This window comes from Tachysurus fulvidraco, chromosome 21 (assembly GCF_022655615.1).
Source record: "Tachysurus fulvidraco isolate hzauxx_2018 chromosome 21, HZAU_PFXX_2.0, whole genome shotgun sequence".
Taxonomy (NCBI): Eukaryota; Metazoa; Chordata; class Actinopteri; order Siluriformes; family Bagridae; genus Tachysurus; species Tachysurus fulvidraco.
The window spans coordinates 7146301-7166479 of NC_062538.1; the positions used below are offsets into that span (position 1 = coordinate 7146301).

Consider the following 20179-nt stretch of genomic DNA (forward strand, 5'->3'; position numbering starts at 1 on the left):
CAGTGTGTGGAAAGTGGTGATATTGTGGGGGTGTTTCCCTGACAACCATGAGGTTCTGCCAAGCACTTGGACCCTTAATAATGACAATAGTCCTTCAAATCCATGGAAATCTGTTTCTGACAGCCAGGCATTTCATTGTGTGTGTGTGTGTGTGTCTTTATCTAGATGTTTATAAATGTTTGAACAGCTGCCTGCTTCACATCTAAATCTGTGCAGTCTATTGAAATATTTGGAATTTGTATATGCATGTTTTTGTGTTCAAGTGTCTACTTGTGAAAGTTTAACGTCTTCATGCCCTTATATGAAATCACAAAATGCAGCCACTAAGAAACAAACAGAAATTTACACAATCTCTTGCATGAGAGATTAGACACTTCAAAAGCATTCCTCCGAGTGCTTTCCGTGTCATCACACAGTCAGCATATGCCACATTAGTGGAGACTCACAGTGCAGCCATTATTAGAGTATTCACATGTACTGTTCTTACCCTCTGACCTTGGAGATGATGGTACTTTGAAGTCAATGCAAAAGAAATACACAATTCTTGAAAGCAGTAGGGCTTCCCAAGACTGGGAAGAATATATCTTATATAATTGATGCATGTCAGACAGAATGGTTTTCTTGTTTGAAGCAACTGATGAATTGTGGCTTTTGCATTGAATGTAGCATTACTCACAACAGAGCTTATAAACTCTCAGTTGTTTGTAATTATTATACTAAAATTTACCTGTATTGGATCAATACACACTTATTGGTATGGCTTACTTAATCTGATGTTATATTTATGAGGAAAATCATCAATTTAACCGAAGGAACGTGGTTAAATCTTATGGGTAGTTTTATGTTAATCGTGATTGTCTCACGTGTTCTCTCTCTCTCTCTTTCTCTCTCTCTCTCTCTCTCTCTCTCTCTCTCTCTCTCTCTCTCTCTCTCTCTCTCTCTCTCTCTCTCTATTGCTCGGCCGCAGGTCTGGATGACTGTCTGCAGCAATACATTAAAAACTTTGAGCAGGAGAAGGTTGGAGGAGAGCAGCTGCTGCGCATCACCCATCAGGAGCTGGAAGATCTGGGAGTTTCTCGCATTGGCCACCAGGAGCTCATCCTGGAGGCTGTAGACCTGCTATGTGCACTGGTGAGGCAACACACACACACACGCACACACACACACACACACACACACACACACACACACACACACACACACACACACACACACACACACAAACACACACACACACAAACACACACACACACACATGCACCCAATATTTGCTCTGTTCGAAATTATACACAGTATAACAAACACAATAGGCAGGGTCAACGGATCCTATTTCCTTATCTTTTTTCAGGTGCTCTATCTATTTATTCTGATCTAATAATACCACTAAACTAGCTGTTACTTCATGGAAATATTATAAAAACGTTCAAAGAGTTTATTGTCTATTAATTTCTGTGGTGGTTGCTTGTGTGCCCTTACAGCTTCCTAAGAACACAGTTTAAGCCAGTTAATGGAAATGCTAGGATATGTTACCATTGCTGATTGACTCCTGGCACCATCTGTACAGAGGGTCTTGTATGACATGCAAGCCAAAAAGCCAAAAGCTGAAGAAAACATGTTTTAATGTTCTGTGCAAAACATTCAATTACTTGAAAAATAATTACTATAATAAAACAGAGACCATTAATTGTTATCCCCTCCAAAGCCATGCCCCAAACCATCTGTGCATCCACTGCCTTGGCTAAAATTTCAGAGTGCTATTTTGAAAGAAGATGAAGAAGGATTAACATTCAACTACAGATGCCTTCCTGTCCTGATTGGTTGGATGTTGGTGGCATACATTATTTATTTTCCTATATAAAGACCCTACAGTGTTTTTCTTCTGAGCACCATATTTGCCAGGATATGAGAACCAAATATAAATAAAACTTTTCTCATGATTTAATCCCATCTCTTATTACCTGCTGTAGCCCCACACACTTCTCTCATTCTCGTGTGTGCTGGCCTGGAAATAAAAACGAGAAAGAAATCCCAATTGACATGAAAAGAGCATGAGCGTGGGAGAATTGAAGAAAGGGTGACAGGACTAGGAGCAAGGGAAGAATTACAAACCAAAAAACAAGGAGTGCTAGAAAAAGCAATATGCTTGTGAATGATTAGGGTTTGAACAGAATAGAGAATAAAAACAACATGAGAATGTGGATCTGCCAGTTTGGCCTCCTATTCATCAGTCATGTGCTTTAGCCTGGTTCCTTTTCTAAATCCTTTAATGCACTCCTGTTTCAAATTGGTCCAGCACGGCACTGTGTACTATGTGTATTATAATTACTCGTTTATTTTCCCTTTGCATTGGGAATCTCGCATGAATTCCGGGGCTCGAGTGTGCAGCTGAGCATTGTGGGTGTGGAATGTCATGTACATGTACAGTACATTACAGTGACAGCCAGGGTATGTCTGTGGGGAGGGGTGAGTAAGGTGGATACATTCACAGCTATCATGGAAGCAATGCATTAGTGAAATCCCTCTCTAAGCCCTACATGACAGTGATCCTGTGATCTTCCGGTGTTGCTGCTTCGCCTGGAGTTATTACAGACTTCCCCATGAATCCATCAACAGAAACCCATCTGTGTGTCTGCGTGATCCAGCATGACTGTTAATTTTGCATGAGTAATTCTTGTACTACAATCTGTTAGCCAGAAAGACACTGCATCTAAACACCTGTTTTATCTTCATAACACTTCTGGGACATGATATGTACAGCTTTTTGTAACTTATTGTGAACCATATACATGAGAGATACACATTAATTACAAAGACTAAGACTATATTAAGTTTAGAATCATATGTCTCTTTACTTGTTTTACCTCAACTATTCTTTCTGGTGTCTGTTGCTTCACCAACAGCACTCTCAAAAAAATCCTACATGAGTAGGATTGGGGGAAAAAAAAACCTGACACGCATCTCTAATTGAGACCAATTTTGAACAGATGTAGAAGAATCAGAGGCAGAATTCACACAACCTGCTGACAGTGCTGCCATTACTACCTCTTAACTATGCAACCTAATATAAATGCTTTGATATTACAGATGATGTGTTCTAAAAAGATACTAATATTCATACACATTTTTTAGAGAGCTTAAACAGAAGGTTTTTACTTTCACTCAAAACTCAAGTTCATTTACTTGATACAAAACTGGCCTTAAATCATTGTGCATGTTATTTCAGCATACTTAAATAAACATAAATTCTTAATTTTTTATTGAATGAAAATCGTCTCAATCTTTATAATGAATATTTAGACTCAGAGCAACACTGCAACTTTGTGGTAAAGTAGTGTGAAATAGTGTTTGCAGCAAAATGCAAAAAGATTTTATGCAATATATTAAAACCCAGAGCTAAAGCAAATCTGATTAAATATTATTTGGGGGCTACGGGTGTCAACTAAAAACATTAGTTTGCTATTTTGGGAACAACGTTGTTGCTGTGAAAAAGCCTAGCATTCCTAGCATACTTAGTCACATTAGATAGAAACCTTCATGGAAAGCTCCACATGGCATTCTTAATAATGTTTTCCACAGCACAAAGGTTTAATGAATAAAAAAAGATGAGTAAACTATACAAGGCCGGTGGTCAGTATACTTAGGTACAATAATCTAGCTAACATTTAAGGTAGCTAACATTTGAAAAATTGGATTTGCCTATCCTTCCCGTACATTCCATAGATTCTTCAGTAAAATCATGCGTCTTGTTATTGTGTTTTGGACATATTTTCAGTTTTTTATGCATATATATATATATATATTTTGCATAAAGGTTTTATTGCAAAGTTCATCAAAGAAACATTAAAAAAGAAACAGCTAGCTTAGCTGATTGACCAAATCTGTAGTAAGGAAAAAATTGTATCACTTTAATTTTTTAATCAATTCAAACCAATTCTTTAAATACCTCTTTTTAAATGTAACAATTCACCAATTCTGTAACTGGTCCTTGTGTCTATTGCCAGAACTATGGTCTGGAGACTGAGAACCTGAAGACTCTGTCCCATAAACTCAACGCCTCTGCTAAAAACCTGCAGAACTTCATAACAGGGCGCAGACGTGGAGGTCACTACGATGGCCGAGCCACACGCAAGCTCCCGAATGACTTCCTCACCTCTGTGGTGGATCTGATTGCTGCTGCAAAAAGTCTACTGGCTTGGCTTGACAGGTCAGCTCTGTTCTTTATCTGTTTCTTTTCCATGTTTTTTAAATAGTTAATGACCTCCTTTGGAAAGAGACAAAAGCTCTTATGCTAATTTTCATTATGTAAAGTGTAATATGTTGTGCAATCAGTCGAGAAACAAAGGGAAAACAAAAGACTAAAGCTGTTACATAAAGGTGTTTGGATGAGTTGTCCTGGAAACGAGCACACATAGCTTAGAGCTTTGTTTGTGTTAGTGTGTGTGTGCTAATGGCACCCTGATTCGAGATCTCAGTGATAGACACACCTCCTCATTAGTCCAGGCCTTTGGCTCTTCCGTCTAACTGCGCATCCAGATAATTGTACAGAGCAGATAATTTCTTGCTTTGTGTCAATTGATTATAGTTGGCCAAGCAGGATCTCATTCACATTCAGCTCATGTTTACTGTAAGATTTGATGCCAGAAGGAGTTTGGTATCAGTTATTATGGTTATATACTATGAGGGACAATATATAGAGAGTTTCCAGTTGATACGTTCCACTTACCATATTGGTTACTTTGTTGATTACTGACTGTATCCCATCTGTTGCTATGCACAATTTGTTAACCCCAGTCTAACCATCAGAAAGAGACCACACCATTAGCTAACAGCTGAGCAGTTATTGGAGCAGAACCCAATACCATGTCAGCATCACTGCACTGCTCTACTGAGAATGAACCACTATGCAAATGATATCTTGTCAGCAGTGGTCCCTCGTCATGGCGATTCCCTTTTATTGAGGAGGTTATTGTGTTGTGTGGGCAGTAGATGCAGGACACAGGTGGATAAAACTTGATCATGCACATCCATTAATCATGGTCTTTTCTCATAGTGGGGTTCATAACACAGACACACAGGGTTATCACATTCATAATTGGTAACCAGCACACACAGGCATACCAGAAACACAAGAACAAGGTTTGGACTTAACAATATGATAACTGTGGTCCATTGTAAAGCTGTTATGAGTATATCCTGCTGCCTCCAAAGGCTCTGCCCTTTAAGTACTCTAAGCACTCTAAAACTTTCTATAGGTTATTTCCTGTGAAAACAACGATTTTGGATTTTTAGAGTTTTTGGGGTTTTTTTTGGATCACTTTAATTATGAATGACCATATACATGAATGCTGTGTGCATTTTCCTTTCAATACTTCAGAATGGATTTGGGCAGCAACGTTTAAATGCTCAAGTTATCCAAGTGCATCAAGAAATAGGTACACTATAATGGGAAACTAACCAATGACACATCAAGGATCGAGACAGAAAATGACATCAACAAGCAATTGGTGATTTATGGAATTGGACCTGCAATATTATTATAGGTGAGGGTTTTGGTGATAGACAGGTAGAGTTGGTGGTCAAATTGTTCATTGTAACAGATGGGTTACTGTCATAGTAAATTTGACAAACTGGCCATACACTGCAGCCTTGGTTCTTACTTTTTGTTTTGATCAAGGTCTCTTTAAAGGTCTTTCTATCTTTAAGGTATAGATTATTGTGTCTGAATGTCTAGTTACTGCTGTTTTGAGATTTTCCTCTGAAATTGTACCATTATAGATTCCTAATGACTTTTCCTCAAATGGTCCCTTCTAGTGACAAAATGATACTCACTGTAATGGCCGTGATTTGTGTAATTGCCAACACACACTGAGCTCTATTCTTCTGACCTGTCCCCAAGACAAATGTGCAGTGGATCAAGAAAACTGCTCATGCTGGTTCTTTCAGTCTTTACATTGTTCTTCTCTCCTTTTTTCATTAATTCACTGTTTGCCTTTAAAGTAATACAGTGCATTTAACCTAGACTTTATTTATGTGTCTGTAGTATTTCTGCAAATATTACGAGAAATAATTTCATCACATTTCAATATAATGAGAAAACAACAGAAAACATGTTTACTTGAAAAACGCTTATAATGAAGATGTATACGTAACGGCAACTGTGTCAACACGTGTAAAATATGCAGCTCTATAACACAGATACAAACCTATACTCTTTGCACTCTACCAATGAATTGAGCTGAAGAGGATGGGAGAGAAATATAATATAAATCTAATATAAAAACTGTAATAGAGTAAAACTCACTTTGGAATCCCAGTTCATATTCAATTCATTTATTCTCTTCCCAGGCACATATCAAATGTAGATAATCATTTGCAGATTGAATTCGGTGCTATGCGGCAAAGTATCATCTTAAGAAAAGTAGAGGTTTGCAAGCTCACACAGCTCACTGAAGGGAGAGAAAACAAATCAGGCAAATATGGCCCAGCTGTGTCACTTCGGCCATTACACCTTTGCCTTGTCTTAAAAATCCTCTAGCCTAATGCAAATCTGTGCTAAACCATATGAACTACCATTTCACATAAATATTTATTGACATACACTCTATGGCCAGAAGTTTGTTGATGCTTGACCATCACACCCATATGTGTGTTTTAAAAACCCAATTTTAAATCTAATTCCCCTTTGCTGTTATTTTTTGTAATAACCTCCAGTCTTCTGGGAAGTCTTTGCACTAGATTTAGGAGCGTGACTATGAGGATTTGTGCTCATTCAGCCACAAGAGCATTAGTGAGTTCAGGCAGTGATGTCAGGAAATGAGGCCTGGGGCACAGTCAGCATTCCAGTTCATCCCAGAAGTGTTTAGTAGGGTTGAGGTCAAGGCTCTGGACAGAACACTCTAGTTCCTCACTCTAACCTTGACAAATCATGTCTTCATGGTGCTTGCTTTGGTCACAGGGGCTTTATCATGCTGGGCCATGTTTTGGCCTCGTTTCAGAAATTGTAAATGCTAATGATTACAAACACATACTATACAAATGTTTTAAATGTGTTGTAATAGTTTGGGGAATGACTATATTTGGATGTCATGGTCAGTTATCAACAATTTTTGGCCAGCTAGTGTAGACCTGTGTAGTCTTTATTCTGTACAGTGAAGATTGATAGAAGATTGATAGATTCATATAAAATCAACATATACTTCAAAGGCTGTAACCAGAGGCTGGAAAACATTAGAGTACATGTTAAATTTCTTTCACATGCTTATATATTAACTTTCAAATGCGTATCTCAGGTCATCAATGATCTCATGATCCTATGATCACATTTCTCTCTTTAACTAGTATTCCACAGATTTCTATTTGTTTAAACAATTTCTCTTTAGGGGAATCCTAAGACCTTGGATTTTCCTATGTAATTGTATTTTAATTCAGTGGCAGCTTATCCATTGTGGTAGGCGATATATATATAAGTCCATACATTCTTTTGAGTAACCAGTGATATTTTAAATTGTTGCTCTTCGATATATATAAAATGATGTTTCATTTTTGTCTATTTAAAGGTTATTTATACACAATCATTCACGCTCATATCCCCACTTACCTCCACAGAGCTATTATTGCGCCAAGTATTAACATATGAGAACTTCAGCCCTAATAAAGACCCATTGGGACAGGAAATAGGTGAGGAGCAGTGGACAGCATAGTTAATAACAGCATTGCCAGGTTTACTGCCAAATTTAACTGGTTAAGAAATACCCTGCAACTGCCCAAATAAGGTTTATAGAAAATAATTAGAAATAAAAATGTAATCAATATCCACAAACAAAGGCAAAGTATAAGAGTAGACTGTGTGTCTATGATGCATAGAACCATTCCTTTGTGAGATATATTTCATAGACTGGGAAAGGGAAAGGCAGATTATGGAACAGATATCAGTGTGTGGCCTACTGTGACCATTTCTCCCATGTAAGGGCTGAGATTTGCGTTTCCCAATGCCTGGATTTTTTGGCTTATTTTGAGATATAGTTGAGCTGGAAATTTTGTTAAAACATGGCAACCCTAATTAGTGATATTATTCTTCTTCTTTGTGTGGCTTACGCACTGTGACAATGAAGAGGAGAATCCAGCTGAACAAATGGCTAAACCTGCTCAGAATGAGCTGCTAGACTCTACAGTATGACATTGATTCTCAGTTGCCTGTTATGGGGTTACTCATTATTAATGGTGTTCTTTCCCACTAATACTTATGATCACAAGTCACTGCTCATTATTTGGTTATTGTCAATAAAATGGTTTTACACTAAATAGGTTAAAATCAAAACTTGCAAGCAAACATGCACGATTACATGAATGTTTGAATGTAATTTCCTTTTAAACGAAGCTGTGGGTAAGAGTGATCTACTGGTTAATTCCAGGTGTCACGTCTTCCTCAGGTCTCCTTTTGCCGCAGTGGCTGATTATTCCCTGACCAGGAACAACGTGATCCAGCTTTGTCTAGAACTTACCACAATAGTGCAACAGGTACGCAACACCAGAGCTACAGCTTTCTCAGCTTTCTCAATCTGCTATTTTTACTGACTCGGCAAAGTATTTTAAGTCCTCAGGTTTTTAAGGGCACAGGTATGAGAGTGAGGTGATTATTTTAGGGCAGAGGATTCTGTACAAAGAGGACAGAGATCTTCTTTCTCACTTACAGCGCTGTGCTCCCGACTGAAATAGTGTATCTGCAGGGTGAGGTATGATGACAGCCAGATTCCTGTGGGAGGAAAGAGAAACTGATGTCCTAGAAGTTTGCATTTTAGAATTAGGCCATAATGGCATGTGTGTGCGTGTGTGTGAGAGGGAGATGTCTGTCTGGTATTTTTAAAGTTGACTGACATGCATGTTGTATAAATATATGTTATATAATAGACCTAATTACTGCAAGGCTATGGCTAAGCAACACTCCAAATATGTCGCCTGTTAGTCACAAAAACGTTCTAAAGCTGGACAGCGGAGTTCCTCATAGAAAGCAGTCGCCACCACCCACATGCTTGAGCGCGGCTGTACAAAGCTGACAGTCCAGAGTGGTGCAAGGAAGAGAGAAGATGAGGTGAGAAGAGGAGGAAATGAGAAAGGAGACATAGAGGAATAAGAGCAGGCATAGTGTGGGAGGGCTGAGTCAGTCACACCGCACTCATCTGCCTGAGTGGGAGAGGGAACTCGAGCATCGCCAGCACCTCAGAGGTGGTTTGGCTACAGGACCACCACCAGCACACGTCTGCCTCACTTGCTTTCACTACTAAATAGTTTTGAATTTCCTGTTGGCTAAAGGAGCATGGGCAGTTTGATTTTGGTTACAGTTGCATTATAACTTCTCCAGAAAATGTATGACTATGTAAATCAACACATCTGTTACATAGACCTTTGTTACTAGCTATATTAACCAGTGTAAAAAAAAAATGGGGACCCTGTCACAAAGATTTATTGACTGATAACTTTTTATACTTTCCTTCTTTTTTCAGGACAACACAGTGTATGAAACAGAGAATAAAATACTGCATGTGGTAAGAGAAGAAGTGTATGTATGTCCAAGTGTATGTCTGTGTGTATGTGTGTGTGATTTAAGAGCTCTGCAGCTCATCTGTGCCACACTGCAGTGCCGGTCAGGACACCACTGCCCTCCTGCTATAAATACCATGAGAGAAATACCACGTGCCTTCTCAGAGAGACGGAAGGAAATCTTGAGCTGCTGCACGAATAAGTGTCTTGTTTTAGTACTGTGTATTCAGGCATGAAGGGAAGAAGAGACAAAATACGATAAACAAGGGAGATGAATGAATAGGTGAAGGTGTGAGGACAGATCTGTGGTAGCCTAAAAATTATGTAATGCTGTAATGCAGGCATTCTGTCTCATGACAATGCTGCGATCACACAGAATCTCTTATCCTCAGCACAGATGGTGTTGAGGGGCGTCACAGTGACCAAGCAGTCAAAAGCTTAGCATATTGCAGCACAGCAGGGGCTCCTGATCATGAGGGAGAAAAAGAGCTAAGCTGCTTGGTTCATCAGCTGAATCCTGCATTTTAATCCATTATGCACTATGTCAATATAACATTAATACATTTTTGTGCATTTTAGAATTCCCACAAAATATAATATAATATAATTCTGATATTAAAGTTGTATTTTTTGTTTGAATTTTATGTATATTTATGACTTTTTTATTACTTGTTTTTTTCTTTGTATTTGTAAACGGTTGTATTGTTAAAAAGGGTCGATAAAAATGGACCAGACACAAATCATTTGTAACTTATTTAGCGGAATAGGTTTACAGTATTTGACAGATACCTGTATCCAGTTTGATATTTATCATATTTATACAAGTTGAGGGTAAAGGGCCTTGCTTAAATGTCCAGCAGTGGCAGTGATCAGTGTTAGAACTCACAAAGTTCTGATCAGTAATCCCAATCTTAACCTCTTAACCTCTGGGTTTAATCATAAACCTATAAGTTTATATTAAGTTATATTTTATTATGTTATATTATAAGCCTCCTGGTGGCCCAGCAGCTTCCCCGTGACCTGGGTTTGTTTCCTGGGCAGCGATCTAAGTCAGCCATTGAAGAGCTATCTATCAGTGAAAAAAAACCCTGTGCCAAATGAAATATGTGGACCAGATGATGCTCTGTGGTGACTCTGAACAGGGAGCAGCCAAAAAAACAATGAAATATTATATTATATTATATTATATTATATTATATTATATTATATTATATAAAACCTGGCAAGACCTGTGTAATGTTTGAATAACTAGTAATGGGGTTTTAATTTTCCTACCAAATCAACTAAGCTATTAGAATATAATGTTATCTTGAATCCTTTTCACACTACATCTTTTTTCCTCTCCATCAATCGCTCCTCGATTTCTCCTCTCTCCTTAGTGTAAGATGCTGTCTGATGTGTGTGACCATATTATCACGCTCTCCTCAGACCCCATGGTGTCTCAGGCTGCTCACCTGGAGGTGGTGCAACTGGACAACATCAAATCGACAGAGGGGCTGGTGGGTGTCAAGACATTCTCTACTCATTCTCTGCACATTTTTTTCTCGAATTATGACTTTTACCATGTAGACAGGGAGTCTGTTTCACACATTTAATATAATGTACATTATATGACTGTACTTTACACTACCTGTTAGTCCCAGTTAATGAGGTGTGATCTCTGTGCCTGTCAGTCACAGGAAAAAAAAACAGTAAAAGAGACCCAATGAAAGAGGAGTCATGAGCTCTGTCAGTCTGAGGTATCGAGGCATGCCTTTTGTGGCTGCTCCTTCTTTATCACACTTGTTGTGTTTTTGGGATACTCCAGGATCCACCATCACCCTCTAAATAGCTCTAAATTGTATTGTATTGAAATGTTGACAGTTCTAATAGCTCAGAAGCAGAGATACACACTCCTACTCAGAAGTTCTGGATGTAAGCTGCATGTATTGGCTTAGGGTAGCTTAGAGCAGTATTGCTCTCACCCACACATTCACATATATGCCAGCATATACACAAACACAGAATTGCACACTGCAGCAGTCTGAGTCCATACTGAATGGAGGCAGAGCAGCGGCGGTTAAAAATAAAACTCACAAGCAGTGTATCTTCCTTCTCCCTCTCCCCATTCTGAAGCTTGTGTGTCAAAGTCTGTTAAAGTGTGGATGTGTAGAGGTGTCTCGTCTCTGTCTGTGAAAAGTATTTTCAAGCATCAGCTGTAAAGTGTTTGTGCCCTTCCCCTAGGGCATGTACATCAAGTCGACGTATGATGGCCTACATGTCATCACAGGGACTACAGAAGGGGTGAGAGGACATTTTATACACTTCAGTAACTACATACTGTATCTACAGACAGATTAGGCAATTCAACTTGAACGAATAAAATTGTGCCCATGTTGTGGGCTTTACGTCTTTTAAAAAGACGTAAAGGAGCCATTTGTCATTTTGAGTGTTCTTCTAACTGTATCACTAATGAATCACAGTTGCAATGAAAACAATGACATGCTTTCCATTTTCCCAAACAACCCCACCCTCTTTTCAAACTTTATGTCTCATAGGTTGCCTTTTAGTAAAGAATCATGGTTAGGAGCTGGACTTCAGCTGGGGGTGGAACTCATTTTTGGCTTAGAAAAAAATGCAAACCGAAGCTATTTGCTAAGAAACTCAGACAATATTGCCAACACTGCAGTTTATTAAAGTACTTATAAAATTATATGATCATGACAGACCTAGAAAAGATTTGAAAAGGCTTTTTAAAAGCTGCACATGCGCTAAAATACTAAGATAGCCTGATTTACTTATTTAACTTCTTTTAAAACAATTTCACAATTTCTGCAAACATTAAGCAGGGCTTTTTTTTTGCAAAGCTAATACCTGCCCTTCAGTTTTATGTATCTGCAAAGTATCTTATAAATGAGCTAAAAAAAAATGCTCAAAACTGCATGTTCATTAGGCAGACACAAGATGTATTTAGCTCATGTTTGTTCATGAAAGATTCAATTCTCTAGACACACAATAGCTTAGTAATTCCTGCCATTAATAAATAAGATAACCACACAGCCACAATTACAGTTTTGTTTATGTTTGTTCTAAATAGAAATTCTTTAATTAAAGTGTACTTTGGCATGGGGATGCATTTTGTTATCCTTTGTCTCCCCTGGCGTATTAGTGAGCTTCAAATAAATTGTAGGCAGAACAAATTAAATGAAACATGGCTGCAGTTTGGGTAATTAAAAAACCCACATCAAGACAATGAAAACCCTGCATTGTGCACACCCCTTACAACACATTTTGGGGTGCTGTAGCTCGCTGTATGGAATTGTGGACACACTTAATTTTTTTAATGAAATGAATTCATATGCAGAGCTTTTACTCTTTCTTTTAATGTAACTTATTCTGGCTCTCTGTCTGTCTCAGTCTCCGGCAGACCGCTGCAAGAAAATCCATGCTGGTGATGAAGTCATTCAAGTCAATCATCAGACAGTGGTGCGTGCTGTCGATGTTATTTAGATTTTAAATTCAGCATCCACTGTGCTCATTCTGCAATACACAACACAGTCGCATACATACAGATATGTTTACTCATATATTGCAGTGACTTTGCAAACTGGACATGAAGGGCATTTGGATAAAACAGTGCGTATCTTTGTGGTTGTTCAGGTGGGCTGGCAGTTAAAGAACTTAGTGAACTCCTTACGTAGTGACCCCGCTGGAGTGTCCTTAACACTGAAGAAACGTCCTCAGAGCACGCTCACTTCCACCCCTGCCTTACTGAAGAACATGAGATGGAAGCCACTGGCCCTGCAGGTACTTTTGGCCTCTGTGTCTGTGGATGGGAGTGTTGTTTAAGTGCCATGTACAATTTGATGATCCACAGTGGTCCAGTCTGCTGTATTAAAAGCTGTCTCTCCACCCCGAGGGCTCTAAGCGACTGGAGTGCATGGCAAATTTATCGTCCTTCTTCTTCTCCTCCTCCTCCCACTGCTTGCACTTTCCTTCCTTTACTTTTTACTCATCTCTCTTTTTTGTTACTTTTGCGTGTGTTGTCTGTAATATGATTCAGAGGAAAATGCATTTGTGGTCTTTGTCATTTGAGAAGGAAAATAAAATTACAGTCTGTTATATAGAAAAATAAACCTTTGTGCAGAAGATTTAATTCAAGTAGTTAAGTAATGTATGTACTCTTCTCACTGCTTGTGTGTGCAGTATTGATCACAGTTTCTTTTTCTTTTCTTTTCAAATGTAATCACATAAAATTGGCTATAGATGGCAGTTGGAAATGTCACTGTCATCAGAGTGAATGTCAGAATGATAACACAATGAACTATAATTTTCTGTAATGAAGAGTTTAGATGAGAAGCCCTGAAAAGAAATAAGAGAGACCAACAGAGACACTGAGGCTTTGTTCAAACACAAGGTACAGAATGAATACAAGTATTTTTAAAGATAACATCCCTCTTTCAGCCCATCTTCCCCTCAAGCCCCAGCAGCAGGGCAGCCACACCTACCAGCACTCTCAGCACACCATCCAAACGAGACAGCTGTGCCCTACAGGATCTCTACTTCCCCCCACCACCGGATGAGCCGTACACACCCAGGTACACACACGTACACACACAATAAAAGGCTGCATTAACCATAATAATAAGTGAAGACAATGATGATGGTTGTGGATGAATCCATCATCTTAATTCTGTAAATAAAGTCAAACTGTCTCATTATAGTTTTGTTTGTATCAGCAAAGTTATGACAAAATAAATTCTTATATTGGCTCTAGAAATGAATACAATTCCTCTAAATAGATTGCACACACTTTCTAGTATATCCATGCCTTTAGCCATAAACACAGTGCACCACCTAAGTGCATATTCACTCATGATACACTCTGTCTGAAATTTACCCCCAGGAAAGAGAAACACTAAGCATTTAATTTTTTCCTGTAGAGAGGGCACAGCCATTGACACCTCCCAGCATGAGGTGGCAAAGCGCTCTGAGTCGCCGAACTCTTATCTAGACCAGGAATGCCGGCGGCGGTTTCCTATGATGGAAGAGGATGCAGTTCTGTACTGCTACGAGTATGACCCAAATCGGGGGCCTCCTCCTGTTCGCAGGGACGGCACTATGACATACGGTACGCGTATCAGTTTAGATTGATATGGTTGGGGTCCACACCATGTTTTCATTAACCAGCTTCACTATGCTAAAGCTCTGAGGGTGCCTTCACACATGCAGCTTTTAGTTCTTTTTATTTGAATCCTGGTGCGTTTTCTCACTTGGTGTGGCTGTTTTTAGCAGGTGAAGATACTGCAATCACATTGGACCGAAATAACTAGTCTGTGAAAGTCTAAGTGAGGTGTTCTCCATACAGATCCAAGTGAACTCTAACATTTTGATTTGAGTAAAAAAGTGATTTGATCCTGAATCAAATAAACTTCAGGATGCAAACTAAATGCTGTGTGTATTTTAGGTTGTATATGAGAGCTGCTAAACCAAGCTAAAGGACAGCATTAGTGTTGCTGAAATGTGATATATTCTGAATATCCGACTGACTCACAAAAAAGAGAAAATAAATGCAGTTCAATAATAAATAAATGCAATTTTTTAACAAGTTATTTATAGAATTATCTCTCTGTACTTGGGTGATTTTTATCATTTCTATTTGCACTTAGAAAATGTATATATTTTTCTATCACCACAATTCTGATTACTGGATTAATGAATAAATGAACATATGAATAAATACAACCCTTATAAAACCAATTTATCAATATTGTTTAATCAATATTGATTCAGACTTGGCAAAAAAGAGCGAAAGTGTAATTCTGTCCTTAAATTTGATATGCAGTCAAATTTCACAAAATAAGTGCTTAATTGGATTTAGTTCAATAGACTTTGGTCACATTTGCTCACCACATTGCTCATCACTAAAATGGAAGTAAATGGTGTTAACAAAAAAACTAACTAACTAGATAAATAAAAAAACATACTTTGGACTGAGTATTCAAAGTGATTCTTATGCTACTATTTAACCACCGATGGGAAACTCGGAAACCGTTCATGATGGTTATTGTCCCATGTTTTTGTTCTGTCACAAAATTCTAACTTTAAGAACACAACATACTGAATGACCAAAAAGTAAAAAAGAAAGCACTTTAGAGTTGCATGTCTGGAATTTGGATTGGATAAGGAACCACATTTGATTATATCTTATTTTATCTTTTTTGTCATTGAAACGGTTCTAGAGAAAACATCCAGTCCTGATCCTTTTATAGACTTTATCATGCAAATAGGTGCTGTTCTGTGCTGTGTAAGGTGCAGCGTGGTGTTTAGCACTGTGTGATTCTGACGCACTTCGTCGGTATGTGTGAGCCAGGCAGGCTGAGGCCCATCTCTATGCCGGTGGAGTATAACTGGGTGGGCGACTATGAAGACCCAGCCAAGATGAAGAAAGAGCTCAGGAGAGGTGGGTAAGGGAGGAGGGAGAGACAAGAAGCAGTAGGAGGGCAGCGGGTGTCTTTTTTTATCCTAACATATAAATAATAATTTGGATCTCCGTCCAGTTCCCTCTGACCCTCTTACTTCTTCTCAGCGTGCGTTGTAATTTGTGGTTTTTACTCTGTGTCGATCCTCCCTCCCTGCCCTCTCCCGTCTTCCTTAGTGTGCCTCGCTGTTTCTCTGCATGTGTGTAATTCTCTTTGTCTGAAGGATTCTGAATTTTGTGCTGCCCCATTGCCATGGAAACTCCTGGCAAGATACTGGTATTTGATTGGCCAAGTAAGGCTGAATGGCAAAGTGAGTAAATGCAGAGAGAATTCAGTTTATTTAGTCACAGTTACAGAATGTATGCATCTTTATTCCTAAGACAGGGTTGTGTCATCCTTTCCGGTCACCAGTACACAATGATTACTTGTATCAGTCAACAGTTGAGGCATGCAGATTAATTGGAGTGGCCATGGCAGTGGTGTTTCTGCACACTGCACTAATTCATGATAATTAATTGTCATATCACTGTGCACACAGAGAACTCCATGCTTCGTTATGTTGGAGAGGATAAGCCGGGTCCTGAGGAATACGCGATAGGACGCAGCAGCAGCAGCAGGAGAAGCAGAAGGAAGAATGAGAAAGGAAATAGCCCCGCCCATTACGCCTTGGTTCCAGCCCTTCAGATGGAAATTCTAAGACAGGAGTCAGTAACCACGCCCACCTCAGACACTTCCTCCGTCTATCATGTGAGTGGCACAAGGAAGAAAGTCAGACTTACAAAGTTTTTCCTTCAAATGTAATTGATCATTTTAAGCATTTGATGCACGATTGTGTTCTGTGATGGCAGTGAAGTTTCGGACACAGTATGACTTAATGGACTCTAATGGAAATAAATAAACCCAGCCAGTCATATTGGGCAACATATTGCGCACCCATAATATATTTTTTTTATTATTAGCACTGATTAGTATCATTCTGCCTCCTTAGTCCCTCCACCTGAAGTATAACAGTACAGTATAATTATACCAGAAGAGGGTGCAGCTATACTGTATGTATGGCATTGTAGTTTCTTTATACACAGTATTTATCATATTTTTAAAATAGCAGTTAATTTAAATATAACATTAAATATGTTGATTAGCATGATACTAAATTTAGCATATATTTATGAAAAGGTTTTGGATGAAATTGTGACATTTAAATTCAAACCTGCGTAAATTTGGGTAACAGCATTATTTTGCATTATTTTTTTGCAGACATTTGATCAGTCTTCAGTTCTGTCGAAGTCGAAGAAGAAGTTGAGAGGTAAGATACTGAACGTTCCCTTCTTTTCACAGTTTTAAATAGGAGCTCATTGTAATCCCGTATACCACTCTTTCTTTCTTCCGTTCTGCCTTTTTTGTAGCTGGCTCACTGTCTTCCATCAGTAAGCGCAGGATTTCCTGTAAAGACCTTGGACAGGGAGATTGCGCAGGCTGGCTGTGGAAGAAGAAGGATGCCAAGAGTTACTTCTCTCAGAAGTGGAAGAAGTACTGGGTGGTGCTGAAAGACACCTGCCTGTACTGGTACATCAACGAGGAGGTGAGGTTTAGAGTAGAAAATGAAATGTCAGGGTAATTAGCAGGGTCTGTTTGCAGAATGCAGAGGCGTGTATTTGAGTGGTACGGACGGACGAGCCTAAAACGTGGACTTTGAGTAGAATCGTTTTCTGAGTAGGCACATGAAAGTGTTATGATATCTTGTTTTTAAAGAGATTTACCAGAACGTTTTTCACGGACACTTCCATGTATTTGATTTATTATGACATTTCAAAACACACCCACTAACAGCTGCATGCATTTCCATGTATGAACCAAGACACCTCTGTATCCTGTTTATAATAATAATCAACATAATAATAATAATAATATCAACTTCCTTTGAATGAATGTGAGCAGTCACTGTGATTGCCTTTTTGCAGGATGAGAAGGCAGAAGGCTTCGTCAGTCTCCCTGAGTTCAAAATTGACCAAGCAAATGAATGCCGCAAGAAGTTGTAAGTATTTTTATTTTATCTTTGGACTAAGAAAGAAAAATTATACTAAAAGTGGAATTTGGATGGTGCTGATTTTTGTTCATGTTTCGTACTAAAGTGCTTTTAAGGCATGCCATCCTAAGATCAAGAGTTTCTACTTTGCAGCAGATAATGTGGACGACATGAACAGGTAAGAGATCACTGGAATCCTCCTGCTTTTCTTAAACAGTTTCAAGTGGTAACACATTAATGCTACAATAAGTAGCTTATTTTTCTTATTTTGAGGCCAATGATATAGAAATGACTTTATTTGATTGGAACAATCTAGAGATAATCTAATTAACTATCTAATCTAATTATCACACAAATTAGGCACTTTAGACACGTCACATTCGGTGGAAGTAGCATGTGTGTGCCTGTATGTGTATGTTTGTGTGTGCTTGTAACTGTATGCGCGTGTGTGTGTTTGTGCATGTCTTTGTGTGTGTGTTCGTGTGTGTGTGTGTTTGTGCCTGTAACTGGGTGTATGTGTGTGTTTGTGTATGTGTGTGTGTTTGTGCCTGTAACTGTGTGTGTATACAGTACCTGTGTGTGTGTGGGCACAGAACAAATCTAAACACCTGCACATAATCAGTTGTTCCATAAATTGACATTTTAGTGATAACCTTAAGTAGCTTTGCAGTTGACTGAAGGGGTTTTTTTGGTGTCCAAACACAGATGGTTGAGTCGGATGAACATGGCAGCGGCAGCTCACTCAGAGCAGGAAAGGATTCGACAGGATCATGGTGAGAAGATGCCTCTATACTTGTGCACCAGACTGCAGAGAACTGAAAAGAAATGTGTTAATTTATAAAACTGTACATTAAAGCTATGTAGCTACAGACTACACCTATGGGTCACTGTACTTAGCCATATGTCACGTCACTTTCACTTTCACTACACTACACATCAGCCCCAGAACATCACATCTCACTATTCATGTCTCATTCATATTAACACCACTGTTTAACTTCTAGTTAGTTAGGTACATTTAGTTAATTGTTTTCTATTAGTTTCAGTATAGTTACAGAATAATCTGTAGTTGTTACTGAACAATATGCTTTAATATGAATAACTAAATAATAGCTGAGATCAGAACCTGTTTGTTAAGGCCCCATAGTGGTACAGTATAGAGACTTGCATATACAGTCTATGTACACCATTATAAGCAAAAAATACATTTTATATAAAGAAAATGGCGAAGCTATCAACAAAGCAGCATGTCATCTTTCAAAATAATCTGTTGTCTATCCAAAGTGAAATTTGAGCTTATTTTTCTCTCTCTGTTGTGGAGCGCTCATGTAACTGAACAGACATGTCACCTGGGGACTAGTTTATAGCCTGCTGGAGTTTCTGACGTAATATGGTGAAGTATTTGGGACATAAATATTGTTCCAAAAAAATAAGAATAAAATACAACAGTAAAACAACAATAAATACAGCATTAAATAACATAGATCATGGTTTAAAATGTTAAATATTGATACATGCCTGTCCTTTCATTTAAGTAAGTTGTCCTGGTGTGTAGTAAGATTTTTCGTTTAATTAAATGAACTACTGTGCAAAACAGTGAAGGAATTAGGTAAATGTTGCCAAGTGCATGTTCAATACCCACCTTTTTACAATTTTTTCTTTTGTTTTTTTGTCCACTTTCAGACTACTGGAGTGAGAGTGATCACGAGGATGTTGAGAACTTGTCGTCAAAACAAAACAGCCCCCCACCACCTTATGACACCTACCCTGCCTTAGTATGTCACAGAATCTGCCTCTGCGAGGAAGACCAGTGTCTAAACCTGATTTTTGTTCATGTTAAAGAGCAAGATTTTTTTTTCCATGTTCTCTACATCACACGGCTTGCCAGACCGAGATTAAGGTTTCAGACATTAATGTAGTAGAGAAATGTGTGAACAGATGGGAAGGGAACATAAAATGGGGAAAAGAGCAGAGGAGGAATGAATGAATGAAGTGTGAAAGACAAAGAAAAAGGCAGCTGAGCTACTTGTTAATTATTGAAGCGCTTAGTGGCTGTAGATTTTTGAAAATGATATCTAGTCGTTGATACTAGTGCCTGATAATCTTATTGAGAGAAACACCAAAGAGATCTTCAGCAGAGCGGTGTGTGTGTGTG

The 20179-nt window shown here is 38.5% G+C and overlaps 1 protein-coding gene across 4 annotated transcripts in view; it reads left to right on the top strand.

Annotated features, from left to right (window-relative positions):
- cnksr2b (connector enhancer of kinase suppressor of Ras 2b) overlaps positions 1–20179 on the top strand; it is a 38486-nt gene that overhangs the window by 10712 nt on the left and 7595 nt on the right. Inside the window, exons 2-19 of one of the 4 annotated variants that reach the window (XM_027157263.2) lie at positions 968–1131; positions 4002–4204; positions 8412–8517; positions 9501–9542; positions 10917–11036; positions 11761–11820; positions 12934–13002; positions 13177–13323; positions 13981–14114; positions 14460–14647; positions 15890–15979; positions 16537–16745; positions 17256–17304; positions 17405–17580; positions 17960–18033; positions 18131–18202; positions 18730–18797; positions 19708–19799. In XM_027157263.2, coding sequence (XP_027013064.1) covers positions 968–1131; positions 4002–4204; positions 8412–8517; positions 9501–9542; positions 10917–11036; positions 11761–11820; positions 12934–13002; positions 13177–13323; positions 13981–14114; positions 14460–14647; positions 15890–15979; positions 16537–16745; positions 17256–17304; positions 17405–17580; positions 17960–18033; positions 18131–18202; positions 18730–18797; positions 19708–19799 — 2063 coding nt within the window. The remainder of the gene's footprint in view (positions 1–967; positions 1132–4001; positions 4205–8411; positions 8518–9500; positions 9543–10916; positions 11037–11760; positions 11821–12933; positions 13003–13176; positions 13324–13980; positions 14115–14459; positions 14648–15889; positions 15980–16536; positions 16746–17255; positions 17305–17404; positions 17581–17959; positions 18034–18130; positions 18203–18729; positions 18798–19707; positions 19800–20179) is intronic. The other 3 variants (XM_027157271.2, XM_027157276.2, XM_027157281.2) reach the window with 3 other exon arrangements.